The sequence below is a fragment of the Sus scrofa genome, chromosome 15, assembly GCF_000003025.6.
Source record: "Sus scrofa isolate TJ Tabasco breed Duroc chromosome 15, Sscrofa11.1, whole genome shotgun sequence".
NCBI lineage: Eukaryota > Metazoa > Chordata > Mammalia > Artiodactyla > Suidae > Sus > Sus scrofa.
The window spans coordinates 111,062,844-111,087,649 of record NC_010457.5 but is presented as its reverse complement, the minus strand read 5'-3'; the positions used below and the strand labels follow the sequence as shown (position 1 = coordinate 111,087,649).

The 24,806-nt window shown below is 42.1% G+C and overlaps 1 protein-coding gene across 3 annotated transcripts in view; it reads left to right on the top strand.

The window, feature by feature from the left end:
- Positions 1–24,806, top strand: part of PLEKHM3 (pleckstrin homology domain containing M3) — a 196,806-nt gene that overhangs the window by 98,279 nt on the left and 73,721 nt on the right. For all 3 annotated transcript variants that reach the window (XM_021076249.1, XM_021076247.1, XM_021076248.1), the window contains exon 6: positions 14,845–14,908. In XM_021076249.1, coding sequence (XP_020931908.1) covers positions 14,845–14,908 — 64 coding nt within the window. The remainder of the gene's footprint in view (positions 1–14,844; positions 14,909–24,806) is intronic.

The following is a 24,806-nucleotide window of genomic DNA, read 5'->3' as shown; positions in this document are numbered from 1 at the left end:
GTTCAAAAGCATGACTTGAGGTTCCCTTTGTTTCACCTGGGGGTTTAAACAGTGAGAAGAATCTGCTGGGCACAGCTCACCGTATGCGACCTTGAGAGAAGTTCCAAGAAGGAGGAGTTGATGGGCACTGGGGAACGAAAAAGAGCGAGAGAGTCTAGTTCTTATCTAGTCGTAAAAGGCTTTCTCTGCCTGCCTGGTTTTTACCTCCATATAAGAGTTGCCATTAATCTCCAGCAAGTAGGCCCAACATGCTGAAGACCTGTCAGCACCATATAAACAGAATAAAGCAAACTGTTAATATTGCTGTCGTGAGAAAACTGGAAACAGACTGATTAATCGTATTGGCGCTCGACCGCCAGGGAGCCAGCTTGGGTGGACGCCTTATTAGGGAAGTCACAGTTGGCTTTTAGGCCTGTCATTATGATGACCGTGTGGTTTTTATCCTCACTGTTTTTGTTATTGTTGTTAAATGAACGCCTTGTTCTTGAACCCATACTGCAAACGTTGACTGGCAAGGGTGATTAGTTTAGAAAAAGTCAGCGTCTTCCACGAAGTCTAAAATGTTTATAGTGCTGACAGTTCACCGTTTCTGAGGACTCCCAGATGGTGACCCTGCTGGGCTGGTTCAAGGCCTAGTTAACTTTGCATGGGAAGGATTATTTAGAGTGTCCACATGCGAAGGTGTGTGAAGTGCTCTGTGGACAATGTTCACTCCGTCAGGACACATCCGGACCGGCGGCCAGAGGGAGGTCTTCAGGAGGCACCCTGACACCCAGCCCCCGAGTCCCCCAGGACACAGGAATAGGAGTCCACGGTGTGCGAATCAGAAGTCACAAACCAGGCCAGGTTGGCCCTCAGGCATGTTTTGTTTGGCCTTTCAGGAATGGCCCCTACCAGGTTTTAGAGTTGTGAAATCCTTGCTAACATTTAAATAATTAGGAGTTTTCATGCTCACACAAAATGAAACTCTGGTTTCTCTTAAGAAATCCAAAGCTCTGGTTACACAAGGCGTCCCTCATTCCTGGGTGCAGCAATCAGCTTTACATACTGGACTCTCCACTTTGCCATCGTCTCTACCCCTATTTTTTCCTAACATACTGGTGTTTGGTACATAATACAGTGCTGCCCTGCTTTTCTTATCCCCAGCCCATTTTATTTATGATGGACCCATCGTAACTGTGCGATAGCTATGATTTTATCAATTACAGTGTACTTTCCCATAAATACGTTATTTGTTCTTTACAACAGCCCTTCTAATTGGGTAAGGCAGACGGAATTGAGAAAGAAGAGAAAGAACTATGACTCTGAGATGCTTCATGACTTGCCTGAGGGTGACAGAGCTGGTTAAGCAGCAGAGTCCACACTTGGAACCAGGTTCTCTGATGCTCAAATTGCTGCTGCTTTCTCTGGTGCATTTGCTGGTGGCGGTGCTGATGTCCAGAGGTTTCTAGACTCGTAAGGGGAAGAAACCACTTTATTTCTCCTGAAACCTTGATTGAAGTCATCTAGGAGAGTGTGAAGAAAGGCAGAGAGGTGGCAGACAGTAACGTCCCTTGGAGGACAAGACATGACAATTGACTTAGTGGTAATGAGTGCCTTTTTCTCTAGGTCTGTATTTACCAGACCTTTCCATTTCCTATCTATAGAGTTGTCTTATCCATGTCTTTAGCTAAACAAACATTAGCACCTAGAACATAGTAACACAAAAAAAGAGAAAATAAGGCAAAAAAAAAAAGAAAAGAAAGCAAACAGTAATCAAATATCTTTTTTAAGTCTACAGAGTTAAAATTCATCCTACTAGTCTTTTTTTTTTTTTTTTTTTCCCCCCCTCATATTGCCCTGGATTGCTAAAAACATTGCCAGACCACCACCAGCTGTTTGGAGTAGCTTTTCAGAAATCCTGATTTTTTTTTTTTTTTTTTCTCTTTTTAGGGACCCACCCAAGGCATATGGAGATTCCCAAGCTAGGGGTCTAATTGAGCTACAGCTGCCAGCCTACATCACAGCCACAGCAATGTAGGATTTGAGCCGCGTCTATGACCTACACCACAGCTCAAGGCAACACCCAATCCTTAACCCACTGAGCGAGGCCAGGGATCGAACCCACATCCTCATGGATTCTAATTGGATTCATTTCCACTGCACCTTGAAGGAAACTCCCTAGAAAGCATGATTCAAATGGTGCAGTGGAAATGAATCCGACTAGTATTCATGGGGATGCGGGTTCGATCCCTGGCCTCGCTCAGTGGGTTAAGGATCCGGTGTTGCCTTGAGCTGTGGTGTAGGTCACAGACACGGCTTGGATCTGGCGATGCTGTGGGGTAGGCTGGCAGCTATAGCTCGGATTAGACCCCTAGCCTGGGAACCTCCATATGCCGCAGGTGCAGCCCTAATAATGACAAAGACAATAATAATAACAATAATAAAATAAACTAGTTAATTAATTTTAAAAAATCATGCTTTCTCTTCTGAGTGCTAGAGTGAAATCATCCAGTCCAGAGAAAGACTTTATAGAAATTGATTAGCAGATGCCTGTTTCCCATTCTCTATCATTAAAATATACTTGGGGATTGGATGCTTGGTGAATCCAAAGTTCCTATTGTGATATATATTTAAAATAAGTTTCTCTATGACTCTAGTTGAGGTCATGCCTATTCTCCCAGTTACTTAGAGCACAGTTGTGGTGGTTCTTGAGGAACAGGAGTTCTACTGGTTTGTTTAGTTCTTGGCTTAGACTATTCTGAACAGTTTAACAGCTTGACTTGGGAGGCTCTAGACAATACCAAGCATGATTCTTCTACCCTCTTAAGTCATCTTTTCCTGTCCTTGGTCTCATATTTTATTCGAAATTATATTCAGAATTAGTTCCTGAATGGTGAGAAATTTCTGTCATAAAGATAACCATTTTTACTAATGTTATTTATCCTGGTGAGTATCAGAAAAAAAAAAAAAAAAATGAGTGTGTGTGTTTGAGTGTCCTGTCAGACTCTCATTGTTTCCTCTTCCTTCAAGAAAAATTTAGCAGCTTGCTCAGCTCTTAAAACAGTCCCCATAAATGCCACCTGATTCACCAGGATTCCCTTCCCACCCCTTTGCTTGCCACCCTCCAGGGAAAGCTGACTGTTGGACTTGTGAGTTCACTGCACAGGAAGCTACATCCAAAGGTTGAAATGTCCTTTGGATGTTCACCAGCATCTCAGTATGTCCAAAACTGAGCTAATATCCCCTCCCCCAGTCCTGTTGCAAACTGTTCCTGCTGCAGGCTCCCCCGTCTGCCTTAAGGGCACCTCTGCCCGTCCAGTTGTTCAGGCCAAACACCTTTCTCTCACATTCCACATCCAACCTATCAGCAAATCCTATCAGCTTCACCTTCAAAATACATCCATTAAATCACCACTTAAAATCACTGCAAAATCACCACTTCCACTGCTACCACCTGGGGCCAAGCCACTGTCCTCATTCCTCTGGATTATTGCGGAAACTGATCTCCCCCTTCAGTCTATTCTCAAGACTACAGCTAGAGTTAATGTGTAGAATAGATGATGTCACTTCTGATTCAAACCATCTCATGGCTTCACCTTGCAATCCAAGTGAAAGTGGAGGACATACATGGCTGGTTCCCTGTTACCTCTCTGCCCTCATCTCCTAGTACTTGTCCCTCCTTTACTCTGTTTTAGTCATACCGGCTTTGTTTTGGTCCCTGAGCACACCAAGCAGACTCCCACCTGAGCTTCTGGGCTTGTTTTCCTTTTCCCCAGATAACTGCGTCCCTGGCTTCGGCACCTCCTTTAGATGTGTATGCTGCTTTCACGTTAATGAAGCATCCTTGACCCCTTTAAAATTGCACCGTGTCCCCCTTCCCACTTCCTCTTTTCTTTCTCTGCTTATTACCATGTAACGTGGTGTTTTATTTTGTCTCAATCCCTTTCTGGTGCCATCATGTATAGCTGTGGAGGTTATATTTTGCTCAGCCTGGGCAGCCAGATGGAGAGGCCCTGCTCTCCCCAGTAGATGTAAGCTACAGAGGGTATGGCTTTTTATCTGTTTTGCTCACTGCTGTATCCCCAGGGCCTAGAACCATACCTGACATATAGTAAGAGTGGATAAATATTTGCTGAACAAAGTAATTGAATAAAGTACTATTACCAACATCCCCCCCACTTACTTTGCTCAAACAATTTTTTCATATTACACAAAATACTACTCCTGATAGCAAACATAAGAATGTCATCCATTATCTTCCCACTTTGGTGCATATCCTTCCAGACATTTTCCTCTGAGGATTATTTTTTTCCCCATAAAAATGGTTTTATACTGTACATACTACTTTTAACCCAATCATTTCAGCTGCTGTGTTGTGAACATCTTTTTATGCCGGTATATATTTGTCTAAAGCATGAATCACTGAGCAAAAATGGTGTTTTGATGCATGAGCATACTTATGTACCCTTGATCTTAGAAGAAGTAAATGAGGATATTATTCAGTGTACCCAACAAAAGATTGCATGAGCTAATAATAAATGAGCCGGGAGAGAGCATTTCAAAGCAATACCTCTTTTTCTCCCTCCCTCCCAATAAGTCAGACATTTCAGGTAGAGGGATTATCTGTTACACAGACAAAAGGTTGCATGCTGTTGTGACTCAAATACACATCATTTAGGAGGCTGGCTTATTGAGAGCATATCTCCTTGGGCAGCCAAGTTCTTAAAACATAATCTACACAGACTTGACGTGCCTATGACAAACCTCTTATAACCAAAATCTGAGATCTAAATGTGCCATTGATTATTAACTAAAGTCTGGTTAATACTGAATTTTAGAAGAAAAAGACCCTTTTAGCGATAGTGTTATCACTACATTAGTCTCATTGAAGACCAGTGATTATTAGCACTTCAGGTATGTGGATAACAAGTCTTTAAGCTCGGTCAGTGAACACAGCTCTTTATGTTTTCTGTAAGACATAATATTAGCCAGACTTGGTGGCTGGTTTTTCAAGTTAGCTCATTAAAAGTGTCATTAGGTGCATTTGGAGCTTTGCTCTCGACAGATCAGCTGCATGACTCTATCAGGACTCAGAAACTACTAAAACACAGGATGTTATTTTGATAGTTTTTGAAAGCAACCATTCTCAGTCTGCTTCAAGCATTCCTTTTCCCTTGGATGACTTCTAGAATTGCAGTGTTTAAGTCATCTAACCTCCTGATCTCCAGATAGGCCCTCCCTTTTCCTTCATTTCTCCCGAGAGCTCATTCAGCAAATTCTATGTGTGGTGTGTGTGTCTGTGTATATGTGTGTTATATATACACAGACACACATAGAGATCAACATTCTAAAAAAAGCTACAGACTATTAAAGTGTCATTCAAAACTGAACTGATTAATAAACTTGAAAAAGGAGCCCTGGAAAGTTATATGTTAATTTTACTATAATGTACATGTAGCCTTTTATTTATTGAGAAATTCTTCAAAAAGTTTAAAAGTGATTTTATCTTATTCTGAGATTAAATGAAATATACAAATTATCTAAAATCATTGTCTAAGAGACAACCAAAAAATAAGACTCATTGCAGGAAAAGTGTCAGATTCTTGGAACCGTTAAATGCCATAAGAACTTGAGCTAGGATCTGTAATGTGATATAATCTGTCATTTTTATAATCAGACCCCAGAATAATCACAACCCAAATTACTTCCCAAGTATTTCTACTCCAGGCTTTAGGTTGTTGCTAAGAAACTTAAACACAGTTTCTGAATGAGTGGGTAAAAGAGACCCTTATTTCCCATACCGACCTACCAAGATATAATATCTGATGCAATCTTGCCACTTTTTCAGCCAATGAGATTAGCAAAATGAGGTATCTAGAGAAATGATTGAAGCTTGTTTCTTCTATGTGGGTTGCTATCGAAATACCTGCCTTTGATTTAAAATTGTTTTTCCATTAGCTGGGAGCGTGGCTGGACATATGAGTCCCCTCCACATCCAGTCTAATGTAACTATTTCAGGAAGAGTTTGCAGCTCATAGCAAGAACACCAAATTGCACCTCCCTAGGGATGCTTCAGAGGGCTTTTTGCTGATTTCTGTGTGGGCGCGTGTGCTCTCCAAAGGAAAAACACTGCAGCCCTCTCAACCTGGTACAAATTACCTAACCTGGAGCATATATTCTTGGAAAATGCAGTAGTACTGCATGAATAAATGGTTTTCCTTTCTAAATTATTCTTTATGCACTTCTGCCCATATTCTTCCTTTAGACTTATGATTAAGAATCAAAACTGGAAGATTTCCTTTGGTATTATCTTTTTTATTTTATGTGTATGTAGGGGTGCATGGGGGTGAGAGAGACAGAGACAGAAACACGGGCATGGAGGGAGAGGTGTCTTTTCTTTAAAGCCCATCTATTACATGTGCTGAGATATTTTCATTACAAACTTTTTTCTTTTTAATTTTTTTTTTTTAGTGCCAGTTATGCAATGCAAAGAACTGAGCTTCAGAGAAATGGCGACGTTATTAAATCTATCCAAATCCTGCAAAGGGTGTGCCTACTTCAGAGCCTTTTCCGCCATAAGCATCAGGGCTTGGTGGGAACTGAGTTGAAGTCCTCAGAAATTAGTCAGGTTAAATGAGTCTTGTATTTCACCGAGTGTCCTGGTACCAAATGGAAGAGGACCCCCTACCTGTTTTGTGTAGATTTCCGCCTTTGATTTCACAAGCCATTATTTCTGTATTTTTAACCCCAAGTACCAGCTGCATAATATAAGGGAGCTGAATCATATATGATCTTTTTCCTTTTTAATTTTCATCTTTTCTCACCTTTCTTGTTGAAACAATCCATAAACGAAGTCTAAGTTACCTTCTCGGCATGTCAGGAAATTCTGAAGATGATAAAGCAGGAACTAGTGGCACTAGGAACAGTCGTACTACTTGGTCCTCATGATCCTTGAGCAGGTTCCTTCATCGTTCTTTGGTATCTGAGGACTTGACCGTGCCACCTGCCAGTGATGTGGTTGCCCTTGATGGCTGAGTGATGTGTGGAGTTGACTGTCCTTATCACATTCATCCTCTGGCTCTGGTATCAGGCTGACCAGATGAAGTTGCACTGGCACGAGCAGAGCTGTCCTCGTGACCAGCCTGCTGGTGAAATGCAGTCAGACCTGATGATGAATAGGTCTGCAGTGCAGTGAGGTCACTTAAGGCACAGAAAACTCTCAACAGCAGCCTTGTCGGAAACAAAAGGCAGTGGCTTCCTGCAGCAAAGATGCCGGTTACCAAAGGATTGCTAAACCAAACTACTCTCTCTTAATTTGTTAGCTTTCCATCTCTAGTTGGTGAAGTTTGGAGGGAACATTGGAGAAATTAGTAATTACATTTTCCATAACATTTTAGTAGAAACTTCACTTAAAATACAAGGGGGTAGAGCTCCCATTGTGGCGTAGCGGAAATGAATCCAACTAGGAACCATGAGATTGTGGGTTCGATCCCTGGCCTCTCTCAGTGGGTTAAGGATCCGGTGTTGCTGTGGCATAGGCCAGCAGCTGCAGCTCTGATTTGACCCCTGGCTTGGGAACCTCCATATGCTTTGGGTGCAGCCCTAAAAAGCAAACAACAACAACAAAAAACCATAGGGGGTGTATGGTGTGTATACGTGTACTTGGAAGGGCTCCCAGCAGGGCCATGTCTCATTTCTTCCAGGCCTTTCCAGGGCCAGCTCAGTCATTTTCCCTACTTTTGTATCTGCACTTTCTGCTTCTGTGCTGGCTTCTTCATTTTAGCATATAAATATGCCCAAGTGTCTCCCATCTTTAAGAAAAGAATCCTTTCTTAGTCCTGCATCCCTCTGTAGCTGTGGCCCAGTTTCTCTCCTTTAAAGGTAGCTCCTTAAAAGAGTAAGCCACGGTCCTTCACCCCTCTGCAGCCTGGCGTCCCGCTTCCTCCTAGAAACCATTCAGTCTGAGGTCACTAATGAATTCCCCTTTGCCAAATGCAGCAGGCACTTTCCAGGCCTCAGAGAGTCTTCCCGAATTCTTTGACCTCTCCTCTGCCTCTGATGCCTCTGACCCTCTTTCGTCCTTCTCTGAAATTCTCTGCTTCCTGGATGCTGGCTTTTCTGCTTTTTCTCCTGTCAGACTGCTCCTTCCCAGGCTTCTTCCTGCAGCTGTTCCTTCACTAGGACGGTTTTGCTAGGGTCCTGTCTTTTCTGTTGCTCTCATTTTCCTGACTCATTTTCCTGAGCTGGTCCTCATTTTCATGTCTTCAGGTGTAGGCACACAGCTCTCCTCTCTGGACTCCCGGATGCCTCGACTTGGACGTTCCACAGACCCTTCCAGTCCTTTCTCCCCAGAGGCGGCTCCTCTTCCTTACTCTCTGTGTCAGTCAGTGCAACTGCCATTTACCTGCTGGCCCCAGCTGGAAAACTGAGCAAGACAGGCTCCTGCCAGCCTCCGTTTCCTGTTGTCTTCCTGACCTGTGGATGGTGCTGCAGAAATCTGTCCGTGGCGGCCCATCCTCTCCAACCCCAGGGCGGCCGTTTAAATTCTGTTCAGGCCCACATCATTTCTCACCTAGTTTACCTCCCAAATCATCCATCCTTTCTCCCTGCTCTCTCCTGCTGTTATGATCTTTTAAAGGCACAAGTCTAACACTGGCCTTCTCTTGCTCACAGCGCTCCTGTGGCACCCCTATCTTTGCGTGGAGACTCTTATCAAGACTCTCATCAAGGATCTAGCCCTCTCATGTCTGGCTACATTCTCCCTTTCTAAACTCACACCCAGCAGTTCCCCCTCCCGCACACGGACACTTCCTGCCCCCATCCCCACCCCTGCTGCTCCCTCTACCTGGAATCCCCATTCTCCCTCTCCTGAAGATGAAATCTGACCCACTACTTCACTTCCCTGAGGCCTTTCCTGAAAGTGTCCTGCAGGCTCCCATCACACCCCCCCAACCCCAGCCCCTTCGATCTTAGCACTCCCCGCTGGGAGCCGGAGCTGTTTGCTTGTCTAGCCCACTTGTCTGTAGGTTTAGGAAAATTTATGTCTCCTCCAAATTTCCTGTCACATAGGTACCCAGCATCTACTTATTGCAAAGAAAAGTGTGACAATTTTAGATTCTTTTTTTTTCTTTTTACTGCCGCACCCATGGCATGTGGACGTTCCCAGGCCAGGGGGTCGTACACCATATCCACAGCAACACCAGATCCGTGCTGCATCTGTGACCTACACCATAGCTTGTGGCAACACCAGATCCTTAACCCACTTGAGTGAGGCCAGGGATGGAACCCCTCATGACACTAGGTCGGGTTCTTAACCCACTAAACTACAACCCAAACTCCTGACTTTATGTTTTTAACCACAATGACAAGTCACAGAGGTCACAAGACTAGGCTTCATTTGCATTAGGTTCCTAGGAGATAGGGTGGTCACAACTTGAGTTTTCTGATCAAAAAAGGTAGAGAATCACTCATTCTTTATTGAATACACTAATAGTAAAATTGTAAAATTAATGCTGCCATGACTCTCAAGGGGGTGCCTGAGACATGCGCGGCTCCCCTCGCAGGCCCTGAGGTGGCTACAGATTCACCTCAGCGTCCGTCCCCTGCAGAGCCGTGTCCTCTGAGGCAGCTCAGTGCTCCCCAAGCACACCGCCGGGTTCTGTACAACCCCTGGGATTCCCTGCTTGTTCCATCCAACTCCTAAGGAGCTCCTGTCAGATGGGCCACTTTGTATTCCTGAGCCACAGTGGGGGTTGCCCTGGTGTCCCCCAGATGGGAAGTTGCCTGTGCTTTTCTGGGCTTGGCTCCTATATCATCATTTGCCCTGCACTTCTCCCGTGGACGTCAATGGAAGAAGATATTCAGCCAAAAACAAATACTTTATGGTAATATCACTTACTATGTGGCATCTAAAAAACAGCAACTAGTGAGTATAACCAAAAAAAGAAGCAGACTCTCAGGTATAGAGAACAAACTAGTGGTTACCAGTGAGGAGAGGAGCAGTGGGGCTGGAGGGGCGTGGGGGAAGGTACAACCTATTGGGTGTTTAAGGCTACAGGAAGGTACTCTTGTACAACACAAGGAATACAGCCAGTGTTTCGTAATAACTGTCAATGGAGTGTAACCTTTAAATACTGCATTAAAATTTTTAAAATAATTTTTAAAAATAAAATTTTTAAAAAAGAAGCTATTCAGAGACTCTCTTGCCAGTTGAGTCTGCCTTGAGGACGCAGGCAGGGAAAACAAACTTGACAGTTATCTGGCCCTGCCTTTGAAACCTTTCCCTCCCCTAACAGAAGAGCAAGTCTCTGCCTCTAAATAACTGCAACAAATCTTTGTCTTTTAATTGCATTAAGAAGCACCACTCTAAGACACACATTTTAATGCCATTCAGTCTTCCTTCTCAGGAAATTTATTCTCATATTTTACTTCAATGCTTTTGTGATATAATTTCCATCCTCAGGGGAAAGCAAAGCTGATTGGCATTATCTATCTTGAAAGTCTGTATTTTTTATGGCCACCACTAAATCTCCTGGACACAACATCTTCTCCAAACACAATAAGCTCAGTTCCTTTATCTTTTCTGCATATATTGTGCTTGCCAGTTTTTCGGTGTCCGTTATGACTGACCTCTTGTAAATTATAGTATCAGACACTGAAGCGTGCCAGAGAGGAGACAGCAGATAAGGTGCTTCTGGAAGACTTAGAATCTCTTCTAGGGGGAAGAGAAAATAGGTATGTCAAATATATTTGCGGGCAGAAACCCTAAATACTCAGCTTACTCTAGCTGTAGTAGTCATGTTGAAAGCATATTAGAGATGACTGTGCCCAAAGTTCATTAGTTATTGTGAGAAGAGTAATGAAGTGTCTAGAGGCAAAAAGGACCCGGTCTAGAAAGATGAAACTGGAAATTCTCTTTGTTCCTCATCAGCTGTGTTCACCGAATGTATCTGCCTCCAGCCCTTAGCATAACACCAGGCTTGTTTTAGGCCCTCAATAGTGTTTGTTGACCAGATAACTGACTGACTGGCTGTAGTACTCTAGTAAGGGTGTACCAGTGTGATTCCATTTGTAAATTTGTAATGAATTCTTATATTTTCTGTACTCTTAGTCATGGAAGTTTTAGGATTTTAGAGCAAAAAGAACTTTAAGTAGCAAGATATTAGTGATAGGCTACCCTGTATTTGTCCCTGCCAGAGTTCATTTCACCTTCCTTCTGACTCTTTCTCCAGCTGACCTTACATGTATGTAAACCACCAGAAAAGGCAGGAGCTCCTCTTGAAATGACTTTTTTTTTTCTCCAGCCCTCTTATTTGATTCACTCTGTCTCTGTTTCTCAGCCCTGCTGCCACATTGCTTTCATTTTACTTTATTTAAGGGATTTCATTATGAAGCAGTTGCCTCTGGAAAAAGATTATTCTTCCCATTCATCCACCCTGGAACAGCGTCTGTCCTCATATTAGATTATCATATTTCGCTACTCTAGTGGCCTCAATGAAAGGCCCATCCTAGGTTTCCTTTTCTGCACATATGTTTGGGTCTCATCTTGCAAATGCTTATATATATGTAAAAATCTACAAATGCAATGTGGTCTTCTGTATGGGATTCTTGAACAGAAAGGGACATTAGTGAAATGGTTAGTGAAATATGAATAAAGTCTGACGTACATAGTAGTTCATTTCTTAGTTTTGACCAATACACCGTGGTTGTTTACGATGTGACTGTTAGGAGAAGCTGGGTGAAGGGTCTAAAAGCACAAACCTTTCACAAAGAGAGGGATGTTGGGAATTCAAGTACATGCGACCATCCTGGTTATTTTCAAAACCATTTTTCGAGCATGAGAAAAATGGCAGACTACCAGAGTGTACTGCAGATAATTCTAGACTTTGTAAGGTAAACAAAGTAAAAACCACCCCTGTGCACACTCAGCTCCCTCCTGCTCCGTTTCCTCCCAGGTCCATTCCCACCGTGCCTACGGCTTCAGCTGTCCCCTCAGTGTTGAGGTCAGACGTGCCCCTGGCTCTTCCACATCTCTCAGCCCACATCCGCAAGGGCCACACTTGCTGTCCTCTGCACACGCACTGTATCTTCAGCACACACCAATCTCAATGCTTTATCCCCTCCCAGGCAGCCTGCTTGTGTTGGCCAGTGATGCCACCATCCTGTCACCCAAGCTGGATACTTCAGAGCCACCTTCAATTCCTTTCTCCTCTTTCACCCATTCCAAATGTTGTCAATTCTTCCGAAAGATCTCCTGTCTCTCCCCTCCTCCCCATCACTTTCTCCCTGTGATTTTCCTAGAATAGACCCTCAGGTACAGGACTGTCCCTGCCTGCAGTCTCTCTACCCTTCCAGCTACCTTCAGTAGCGGGCATGACCAAGTGCATCCGTATCACTTTCCTTCTTTAACAAAGCATCCCTGGTCCTATGTTGCTGCTGCCCTAAACCGTGATAAACATCTACCAGGGAGAGAGATGGATTACACAGCGACATTAGATGGTCAGCCCAAACCCACCTCCCTCCTTCCTCCACCCCCTCCTCCAGGAAAGTAGAAGCAGCACAGGCCTTTGGAGTCAAAGTCCTGGCTTTGAATCCCAGGTCTATGACCCTGAGCAAATTAGTCTTTGCCTCTGGGCCTCAGTTTCTTGTTATGTAGCACAGAGGTTGTGCTGACCACACGGGCTGTTGTGAGAATCAAATGAAAGGATTTACGTCGAAGGCCACACCCGAAGCAGGCTCCTCTCATTGTTAACACTGCGAGGCGCCATGAAGAATAGGTCTCTTAATCCTCTCAGTCACACATGTGTGTTATTGAAAATGGAAGTTGCATATGTTTCATGGTCCCTCGTGGGACCGTGGTCTGCCTTCTACAACAGGGGGGCCTTTCTCTAGGGAAGCCTCTCCCCACATGAAGGAATTGAGCGCTTTCCCTAACCCTACCTGGCTGGGCTCGGGCTGGGCTCTGTCTTCTGCCACAGGACCATTAGAGTGGAAGGGAGCCCAGCCTCAGGAACTGACTTTGGTTTCCCGGAGTATAAGCCCCTTGTCACTCAGTCTATTTTCACTCTTGTGGATGAAACAGGGCTTTTCAGCAGAATTCTTCAGAGCCTATCATACTTCCCAGGAGCACTCCAAACTAGAAGATGCCTGTCTCAGGCGTCCATGGAGGAAGGACCTTATCTGACTGGTTCAGTGCCCTCTCTTCAGTGGCCTAGTATAGTCACCAGCACACAGTTGTGCCTGATCAGAATTGGATGGATAGAAAGATGAATGGAAGGACGAAGGGTTTAATCTCCAGGATTTGTCCAGTAATGCATACTTAATTGAAAGACTGAATAATGAATTCCCCCATAAGCTAGGTATTAGGCCAGTGGTTCTAAACCTTGCCTGCCCTAATCACCAGGAGAGTTTTTATTTCATTTAACGTTGATTTCTGGGTTCTACCCTGCTTAAGCCCTGGTATTTTCTAAAAGTTTCCCAAATGATTCTAATAGACAGCCAAGGTTGGGCCCTCCCATGCTAGATCAGTCTAAAAATATGTACTCCATGCATAACTCTTTTATTTTCAGTTAGCACCTTGTGTTGTGAGTATAAGTTTACGTATCTTTCCCTCACTTGACCTTATGCTCCTTGAACTCAGATACTGGGCTATCTCATTCACAATTATCATCTTTTTTTTTTTAATTTTTTTTATTTTTTGGTCTTTTTGCCATTTCTTGGGCCGCTCCCTCGACATATGGAGGTTCCCAGGCTAGGGGTCGAATTGGAGCTGTAGCCGCCGGCCTACACCAGAGCCACAGCAACGCAGGATCCGAGCCACGTCTGCGACCTACACCACAGCTCCCTGCAACACTGGATCGTTAACCCACTGAGCAAGGGCGGGGATCGAACCTGCAACCTCATGGTTCCTGGTTGGATTCGTTAACCACTGCGTCACAACAGGAACTTCCTACAATTATCTTCTAATGCCTGGCACAGTGCTTGACATATAGTAGACAGTCTTAAATGTCAATTGAGTTGGTGGCTTCTTCCATTTAGGATACCAGAAAATTGTATAGTACCACCTAAGACAAAGACAGAAAATGAGTATTGTTTGAGGTGTGTGTGTGTGTGTGGTGTTTTCTCACCATCTACGCTTTGTTATCTGTTTGCTTGTCCCTAATTGATTTTTTTTCCCCTGTTCACTCAGTCATTTATCCAGAGGCTATGAACTGACAGCTCCCAATGATATTGGACTTTGTCAAGGCGTTTCAATTTGAAATATTTTGTCCCATTATTCCCATATACCTGGGTTCTAAAACTCATGACTATAAATATGAGAGGATAGTTCATTAATGTGATATTTGGCACCAGTGTCCCCATTAATGAAGCCCTAGGAGCCCCTCGACAGGACACACAGGTTGCCAGTCCAATTGATTTTCTCAGCTCCAAAAGCTATTCATCTTGACGTAGGCTAATAGAGGTGGAAAGACATTGAAGACACTGAGTTCAGTCACCTTCATTAAACAAGGAAGAAGTTGAAGCTAGATGGTTTTAGGACTTGCCCGAGATGACACAGCTTGCTAGGGACAAGCTGGAATAAGAAACCTCACGCTCTGGCCCCCAGGCCTGGACCACTGCACCGTGTCCTAGCACTTGGACTACATTAGAAATCAAAGATCAAACTTTTACTCCCTTTTTAATATCTGTGTTCGAAAAGAAACATATCTAAAAAGAGATGTTAGTACCGGTTTCTCAGAGGATGTAGGGAAAGGGGAGAAGGCAGAGGAAAGGGATTCTTGAATGATACTTTGAAACTTCTCAGAAAAAAATGTATTTTATGGCAGCACCGTAAGTTATTTGCATTTCTGTCTTTGTTTTCAGAATTTTTCCCAGAGAATACCTCCTTCAGCAGATCCACTTATATTCCCTTGCCGATCTACAGCAGGTAAGCACTTGAGGCCATTTCATTTCTGTTTTCTTCCTGGGGAAGTGTTTTGGTTGATTATGGTCTTGGCACTGAGTTCTGCCATCATTGGAGTAGTTTTCTTCACAAGCCCTGATAATCAATTATTTTCTATTCAGAATGAGAAGAGAAAACCTAATATAAAAAGCTATTATAGGATAATAAGACATCCTGGCAAGGATATAGAGAAACTGGAGCTCTCTCATACACTGCTGGTGGGAATGGAAAGTGGTACAGCCACTTAGGAAAATAGTTTGGCACTTCCTCAAAAAGTTAAACAGAGTTACTTTATGACCTAGCAGTTCTACTTCTAGGCATATTCTCTAGAGAATTTAAAGCATATGTCCACATAAAAACTTACACAAGAATGTTCAAAGCATCATTATTCATAACCGCTAAAAAGTAGCAACAACCCAGATGTTCATCAGCTAATGAATGGGTGAACAAAATCATGTATATCCGTGCAATGGAATAGTATTCAGTCATAAAAAGGAGTGAAGTACTGGCACATGCTACAACATGCATAAATCTTGAGAACATCATGCTGAAAGAAGCCAGACAGAAAATTATTCATATTTTATGATTCTTTTATTTTTACTTAGAATGTCCAAAATAGGTCAATCCATAGAGACAAATTAGGTAAGTAGTTGCCAGGGCCTGGGGACAGTGGTGAGGAGGGGGTTTGCTAAGGAATGACTGCTGATGGTGTGGGATTTCCTTTGGGGCTGATGAAATTGTTCTGAAATTAGTGGTGGTTGCACAACTTTGTAACTGTCTTAAAAGCCAGTGAATTGTGTACTTTAAAAGAGCGAATTTTATGGTGTGTGAATTATATCAATAAAAAAATTGTACAAGGAAAAAAAGACATAAAAGACAGTGAATATACTAAACCCTTTGACTTATGCTCAAGCCAAACAGTTGGGTGATGTTAAATTTTAGTAAGACAAAACAGAGCATGTAAGAGTCAAAATCATCTTTTTATCCTTTTGTTTGTGTACGTATGTCCTTTTAATGATTGACCAGGTGAGCAGCCAGAAAGAAAACCAACATTTTGTCTCTTCCACCATAAGTTCTGAATATGTTTAAGTTTTGGTTAATCATTTAAATCAACAGTTCACTCCCCAGGAAGCTTTTAGACACTACATGAAAGCATTGCTTTCCTTTCCACATACTAAGGATTCTTTCAAAAGTCAATTACAAAAGAAAAAATTATTGTGACAACTTTCAGAATATCTTAAACTGCAGTGATTCGGTTCTTTTGTTTGTTGTTTTTCTTTCTGGTTGTTTTACTCAGAGGAAATGAGGCCACCTTAACCTGTGTCCATATCCTTCATTCATTTTTCAAGCCTTTCAAAAAAAAAATCAATAAAACTGTGAAAAGTAATTTAAACTTAAGACTTTTGTGTTCTCTTTATCCCCCCAGAGGCAGGCAAGTTATTTTAAATGGTAGGAATATTTTTAGAGTATTTAGTTGGAGAAGGCTGAGAGAATACTAGGGTTTTAATTTCCACTTGTGCATCCAGTTTAAACCTATTTTCGCATATCAGCTCCCTCCATTCCTTCAGTCCTGCTGCAGAATCAAGCAACAGTGATGTGCTGGCTAGGGTGGCAAGAGATCGAGTTTTAACGACTGCCCAGTGGTGTTCAAGAGGAAGAATCAGTTATGACACCCAGGAGACATGTGTGCTTTTTCTAGGACTCTGCCTGAGCTCAGTATCTCAGGACCCAGACTCTTAACACTGGAGAAGTGTATTTGAAGGCACCAGTGGCGTATTCTTATAAAGGTGGTTTAAAATAGGATAGGTGGGCTCCAAAGTGAGTACTCTTTGAGGCAGCCTTTACAAAAATGAGTTCTGATACCAGATGAAGAGAAGCAATCAGTAATTCCATATTCATTTCAGGGGGTCAAAGTAGCCATTTGGCATCATATCCTTCTTTTTAAAACTTTCCTATACCCTGCTGTCATTTTCCCCCATGTAATAATCAGACTGTACATGCCAAGCAGCTTACTTAAATCAGTGGCAGCAGTATTCTTGGAGGGCCGACCATTAGCCTTGGAGCCCCATAAGCAGCTTAATCAGTGTTCAGCCTCAGTAGTAAGCGATAGAAGCAATCAACAGCTTATCAAACTCCCTGTGGGTGGGGGCGGCCAGAGCTCCATGCATGCATTTACGCCACAGTTCCCTCTAACCTGGCTCTTTGTGCCTGGCTTTAAGGTCCCCAAACCTATCATATTTAGAGGACGTTTAATTCAATTACGTTTTCTGCCTGAGGTGGGTTAAATTGGATTTAGCTTTTGATCTGTCTACATCTAGGTTATCAGTACTGAAGGGCACCTCCGCCCCCATCTTCCCTTGGTTTCTGAGGAAATTGCAGGCGTGTATTCTGAATCTGAACTGTTCTTGCAAATATGTAAGAGAAGGGAACACAAGAAGGGAGAAGAATACTGTTGCTTTGGGACAGAGCATGTCAAGGGTAGCAGGAAACCCAACCTAACCTACTGAGCCACCAGCCCCAGGTTGTCCTGTACCAGTTCAGCCTCTGTCTGGGTGCTCCTTCACCTTGTTTCAGGTCAGCTTTAGGAGTTTTAAAGTAAGTTATTTCCCCCATTTGATTCTCATCCTCACTCCTAAAATAAAGGTCTCTATGAAAGCACCTCTTCTGTCATATAAAATAACTATAGAAAAATAGAATGTCAGTTTATAAATTTTTCAAGAGGAAAAAACTCAAGCAAGTAACTGAACAATTGTAGGTGTCAAATAATTATAATATAAACATCTTTCCAAAAGGCCTAGATTCCTTTCTGCAAATTTCTCGCAAATGAATTTGAGTTTTCCCATTAGCTTTCATTTAAAAAACAAAATGTAGCTATCTTCCTCTCCAAAAAGAAGAAAATGAAATAAAAATATTACATGGTAAAGGGGGATTTATAATTTAAGTACAATTATAAATCTTTTTTTCTTTTCTTTTTTTGATTTTTAGGGCCGCACCCACGACATATGGAGGTTCCCAGGCTAGGGGTCAAATCAGAACTATAGCTGCTGACCTGCACCACAGCCACAGCAACGCTGAATCCAAGCCATGTCTGCAACCTACACCACAGCTCACAGCAACACCAGATCCTTAACCCACTGAGCTGAGCAAGGCCAGGGATTGAATCCGAAACCTCATGGTTCCTAGTCGGATTCATTTCCGCTGCGCCACAGCAGGAACTCCCAAATCTTATTATAGTATCTAAAACACTAATATCACCCTAAATAAAGATGCTGAAAGAATTCTGGTACCCAGAAACTTTGCAACCTTCTCTCTCTCCATTTTCATTTTTATAAATAACAATCCCAAAATTTTAGACTCAATTCTGAAGATTTCAAACTACCTCAATGCCTCTGATGTTACATTTAAGACAAGTTTTTTCCCTTCTTAGTATTTGAACTCACCAGCCGCTTTGTATGCACTCTCTCTACTATTGTGCACTTGGACATAGGAAATAAATAGCAACGACTGACACTGCTTAGCAAAGGGAGCTCCCTCTAGTTGTTCTGGGAGCTGTGGTCACCGGGCCACTGGGCTTTACTAGCACATGTCAAAGGTGGTTGTAGACCACCATATAGTCACTACCTGATCAGCTGGCATCATTGTAACATGAAGATAGAGCAAGTACTTCTCCTGTCCCAGGAGCAGGACCAAGGAAGGGAGAAGATGGGGCCAGAGGCTCTCCAAACCCCAGGAGCCCCAGGGGCATACCAGCTTGAGCTATTCAGTGCTTAAGTTTGGAATTTCAGATGAATCTCTGTTCAGCCAACTAGATATTATTAGAAAAACATTCAGTCTGTGCTCTCTGAATGTAAATCTGACAGAATATACTATGTTTTCAAAAATAAAATCTTATAAACAAACTTTGCAGGGGTTTGAATGCATGGCAGTGTTTTGAAACAACGGCCAGTTCCTTATAAAGGATTTGGCAGGCAATGAGTAAGCATATGTGAATGAATGGACAAGTGTTGGTGCATGTTTTTAATGGGGAAATGAGGTCACTTTTTTTAAGAGCCTTTTTCCGGGTTTGACACTTTGAGAAGGGAAAGTAGAATGGAATTTATGTTTTTATTATTTTTTTATGTTTTTTTTATAATTTATGCTTTATTTATTATTTTTAGAATTTATTATTTATTATTTTGGTCAGAAATTCAGGGGAAGTCTTTACAATAGGGATACAATAAAAAGTTATGCTCCAGTGGGACAGTCCCACAACCCTTAATGCTTTGGCTTTTTGTCTTAGTTCTCTCCTTTCCCTGTTGAGTATGTGACAGACCATCTCCTTACTCAAATCCCTTTGGCCCATTCACACTGATTCAAGAAAGTTCCACATTTTATCAGTAGAATACATTAGTGTACCTAAGTTAGTGTTCAAGAGAGCACAGTTGCTCTTAAGGAGCAAATCAGAAGTGTGGTTTACTATGTCATTCCTCAGACTGTGTAAGTGATAGGAGATTTCTTCTAAGATTCCTTCTACTTAATGAAAAGAAAGGTCAGGCTTGACCTTTGCTCTTCCTTGGCTACCTTTGCTCTTGTGACAAAAACCTAAAATGTATATAAATGATCAACTCTTCTGGGATTACTCACCTTTGGAACATATGAAAGTTAAGTACTGAATGATGCCATTTGTACATGATTCATGAGAAAGGATACTAGATGGTCCCAGGGGTGAGGCATTGGTTAGAGTAGTCCCTCCCCACCCACTGTTTCCACGGCTCAGCACCTCGCCTGCCAGCACACACACCTCTTGTGGGGCAATCTGAGGAGCTGATTTCCCTACTCACCTTCCCTGGCCCCTAACTTTCCAAACTAGACCCTACCTGCAGATTAAGGTAATTAGATTCTAGTTAATATGAAACACAGACATACCTCATTTTATTGCATTCTATTGCACCTTGCAAATACTGCTTCTTTTACCAGTTGAAGGTTCATGGCAACCCTGCATTGTCAGATAATGTTCAGCGTTTTTAGCAATAAAGTACTTTTTAATTTATGTACTTTTTTTTTTTTGACATAATGCTGTTACACTTAATAGACCCAATACAGTGTCAACAACTTTCATGTGCACTGGGAAACCAAAAAATTCCTGTGACTTGCTTTCTGGTGATATTCACCTCATGGCAGTTGTCTACAACTGAATCGACTTTATCTCTGAGGTGTGCCTGTATGTTACCTAAGAAGAGTAAATTATTGTTTCGGCACAAATTATTTTGTCTTATTAATAAGTTGGAAGCACCAGCTAATGTTTGAGGGGAGATAAAGTTTTAATTATGAAAAAAAGATGGAAAAGTCTGAAATTTGGAGTACTTAACTAAAGAGATGCGAAGTGGGGAGGGTGCCAGAGGGGAGGACCTATCGCTCTCAGACAGCCATGAAAAAAGAGAGGAGTAAGTCGGATGCACACTGCCATTCCTAACGGTGCCTACGATTGTCTGAATTGTTTTATGCTAAAGCAGTGAGCATTTATACTAAGCAGCTGGGCATGTAAATGTTCGGTGAATCAGTGGATGAATAAATACACACACACATACATACACTATCCTGAACTCATTAACATTCTCTCCCACAAAAGAAAAACAAAATAATTAATTTAACATTAACCCCTAAACAATTTATACAAACACCTCATACAACTCAACAACAAAAAAAGACAAACAACCCAATTGAAAAATGGGCAGAAGGCATTTCTCCAAAGACAGACGGATGGCCAACAGGCACATGAAAAGATGCTCTTCATTGCTAGTTAGAAGAGAAATGCAAATCAAAACTGCAATGAGGTACCACCTCACACTGGTCAAAATGGCCATCATTAAAAAGTATACAAATAACAAATGCTGGGAGTTCCTGCTATGGCGCAATGGGATTGGCAGTGTCTTTGCAGCACCAGGACACAGGTTCAATCCCTGGCCTGGCACAGTGGGTTAAAGGATCTGGTGTTGCCACAGCTGCAGCATAGATCACAACTGCAGCTCAGATCTGATCCCTGGCCTGGGAATTCCAAATGCCATGTGGAGGCCAAAAAAGAAAGAAAGACAATTTTAAAAATAACATGCTGGAGAGGGTGTAGAGAAAAGGAAACACTCCTACAGTGTTGATGGGAATGTAAGTTGGTGCAGCCACTATAGAAAATAGCATGGAGGTTCCTCAAAAAACTAAAAATAGAGCTGCCATATGATCCAGCAGTCCCACTCCTGTGTGTATATCTGGACAAAACAGTAATTTAAAAAGATACACACCCAAGGAGGTGAAAGACTTATAATGAGAATTATGAAACATTAATAAAGGAAATAAAAGCAGATTCAAATAAATGGAAAGATACACCATACTCCTAGATTGGAAGAATTAATATTGTTAAAATTGTCATAGTACCTAAAGCAATCTACAGAATTAATGCAATTCCTATCAAATTACTCATGACATTTTTCACACAACTAGAACAAATAATCCAAAAATTTATATAGAACCATAAAAGACCCAGAATTGCCACAGCAATCATGAGAGGGAAAAAAGACCATAGGCATAATTCTCCCAGACTGCAGACAATACTATAAAGCTACAGTAATCAAAACAGTGTGGTATTGGTACAAAAACATACATACAGATCAAAGACATGCAAAACAAAAGGGAGCCCAGAATTAAACCCACACACCTATGGTCAATTAATCTTCAACAAAGGAGGCAAGAATATAAAATGGGATAAAGTCTCTTCAGCAAGTGGTGTTAGAAATGTTGGACAACTACATGTAAATCAATGCAATTAGAACACACCCTCACATCATGCACAAAAATAAACTCAAAATGGCTCAAAGACTTAAACATAAGACCTGACATCTTAAAACTCCTAGAAGAGAACATAGGCAAAACATTCTCTGACATAAATCACACAAACGTTTTATTAGGTCAATCTCCTAAGGCAATATAAATAAAAATAAATCAAATCTACAGTGTTTTGCACAGCAAAGGAAACTATGAAAAGGCAACCTACGGAATGGGAGAAAATAGTTGCAAATGATGCAGCCAACATGGGTTTAATCTCCAAAAATACAAACAACACATTCAACTCAACAACAGAAAAACAAACAACCCAATTGAAAAATGGGCATAAGACCTAAATAGATATTTCTCCAAAGAAGATATACATATGGTCAATAGGCACATGAAAACATGCTCAATTATTAGAGAAATGCAAATCAAAACTATAGTGAGGTACCACCTCGCACTGGTCAGAATGGCCATCATTTATAAGTCTACAAATAACAAATGCTGGAGAGGGAACAGATAAAAAGGGAACCCTCCTACACTGTTGGTGGGAATGTAGATTGGTACAACCACTATAGAAAACCATAAGTATGGAGGTTTCTCAGAAAATTAAATATAGAACTACCGTATGATAACAGCAGTCCCACCCCTGGGCATATATCCAGACAAAACTTTCATTGTAAAAGATACATGCACCCCTATGTTCACTGCAGCGCTATTCACAATAGCCAAGACATGGAAACAAGTTAAATGTCCAGATGTGTGGATTAAGATGACGTGTACATATATGCAATGGAATACTACTCACCCATAAAAAAGAGTGAATTAATGCCATTTATAGCCACATGGATCCAACTAGTGAGTCTCATGCTAAGTGAAGTAAGTCAAAAAGAGAAAGACATACCATGTGATATCACTTATATGTGGAATCTAAAATATGGCACAAATGAACCTATCTACAAAACAAACAAACTCACAGCCACAGAGAACAGACTTGTGGTTGCCAAGGGGGAGTGGAGAGAACAGACTTGTGGTTGCCAAGGGGGAGTAGTATGCCAATGGCATACTACTCAGAATGGGATGGACTGGGAGTTTGGGATTAGTAGATGCAAACCATTACATTTAGAATGGATAAACAATGGGGTCCTACTGCATAGCACAGGAAACTATATCCAGTCTCTTGGGACAGATCATGATAGAAGATAATATAAGAAAAGGAATGTTTTATATGTAAGACTGGGTCACTTTTCTGTATAGCAGAAATTGGCACAACATTGTAAACCAACTAATTTTTTTAAAAACTAAAAAAAAAAAAGAGGATACATGCACCCCTATGTTCACAGCAGCACTGTTCACAGTAGACAAGACATGGAAACAACCTAAATGTCCATCGACAGATGAATGGATAAAGAAGATACGGTTCATATGTACAATGGCATACTACTCAGACATAAAAAGGAGTGAAATAATGCCATTTGCATCAGCATAGATGGACCTAGAGATTATCATACTAAGTGAAATTAGAGAGAGACAGAGAGATACAATATGGTATCACTTATATGTGAAATCTAAAATATGACACAAATGAACATGTCTATAAAAAAGAAACAGACTCACAGACATGGAAAACAGACTTGTGGTTGCTAAGGGGGTGAGGGGAGAGGGAGGAATGGATTGGGAGTTTGGGGTTAGCAGATGAAAACTATTACATATAGATTGAATAAACAACAAGGCCCTACCGTATAACATCCTGCGATAAACCATAATAGAAAAGAATATGAAAAAGAGTGTGTATTTATATAACTGAATCACTTTGCTGTATAGCAGAAATGAACACAACATAGTAAATCAAATATACTTTAATAAAAAAGAAATGCTGCTGTATAAAATAATGCACAGAGTCCTAAAACCAAATAAAATCTCTGCTTTTTACATATTGGAACAACAGTGAATTGTTCAATGTTGCAAACTCTCTGAACACGAAACCTTTCTGAACGTTTCAGTTGGCTTTTTTCTAGTCCTCCACACCCATAGAGCTCAGGAACTATCGTCCTTATGACCTAAACATTTATCAGAATTGGATCCTAAAGAAATAACACAAATGGCGGCCCTACCATGAAGACTTTCTAGTATGTTCTAGCTAGTGAACATGATCATCAAAAGGTGATGTTTAAGGCATTTCAAAGCCACTTTATAAAAACATACTTTGCCGAATTCTTTGAGGAAGTGATGTGAGTTATTCTGCATGGCTCTGCCCCACCAAGCAGACACAGAATCAGAGAATGTTATTCCCTGGGGGCGCTATTCAGACTCTGCAGACAAAGGCCAAGCCTAAGTGGGCACCCACCGTGGCTGCCCTTTCACCGAAGAAGTAACAGGTGATGACCTTTATTCACATGGGGGCTGAGGTCTTTGAATCCCCAGCCCACAGGAACATAGCGCCTCGGTGCCCACAACCAAGTCACCAGTCCCAAGCCTCAGGAGCCCGAGGACCTTGTATTCATAGCCTCTCAGCACCCCTGATCCCCATGCCATTGTCCACCCAGGCCTTAGCAGGCAGGATAACTAATTAGGAGCATTTGGATTTAACAAGCAGAAAAACAAAGCGTGACAGCTCGCCTCTGTTGCTCCAAGGCCAGTGCCTGTGTCCGCTCCGGCCGGCACTGCCGTCAGAAACCCCTGAGCATAATCTGGGCCGGGACAGGAACGAGGCCTCCATAAAAGCATCACTAAATTTTCCTCAGGGTAGTTCCAACCAGTTGGTGAGTTAGAAAAGAGGACCATAAGTTATTTCCGGGACAAATCAAGCCTTTGAAATAAGGGGGTTTTTAAACAGTGAATGCCGGTATTTCAGGGTGAAGCGAAGGGACCACGTGTTGTTCTTTGAAGGATTGGCAGGTTGGCAGCAGAGCAAGAGACAGTTGCCACTTTCCCAGGAGAGCAGGTGGGACCTGCCTCCTGTTCGACACCCCACCTCGGGGTGTTTCAGATCCTGGGGGCGGGGAAGGGAGAAGGGACAGGTACCACTGGCTTGTCAGAAAACTGGAGCCTGGGTCTTCTCACTCCTCCCTGGAGACCATCGTGAGTG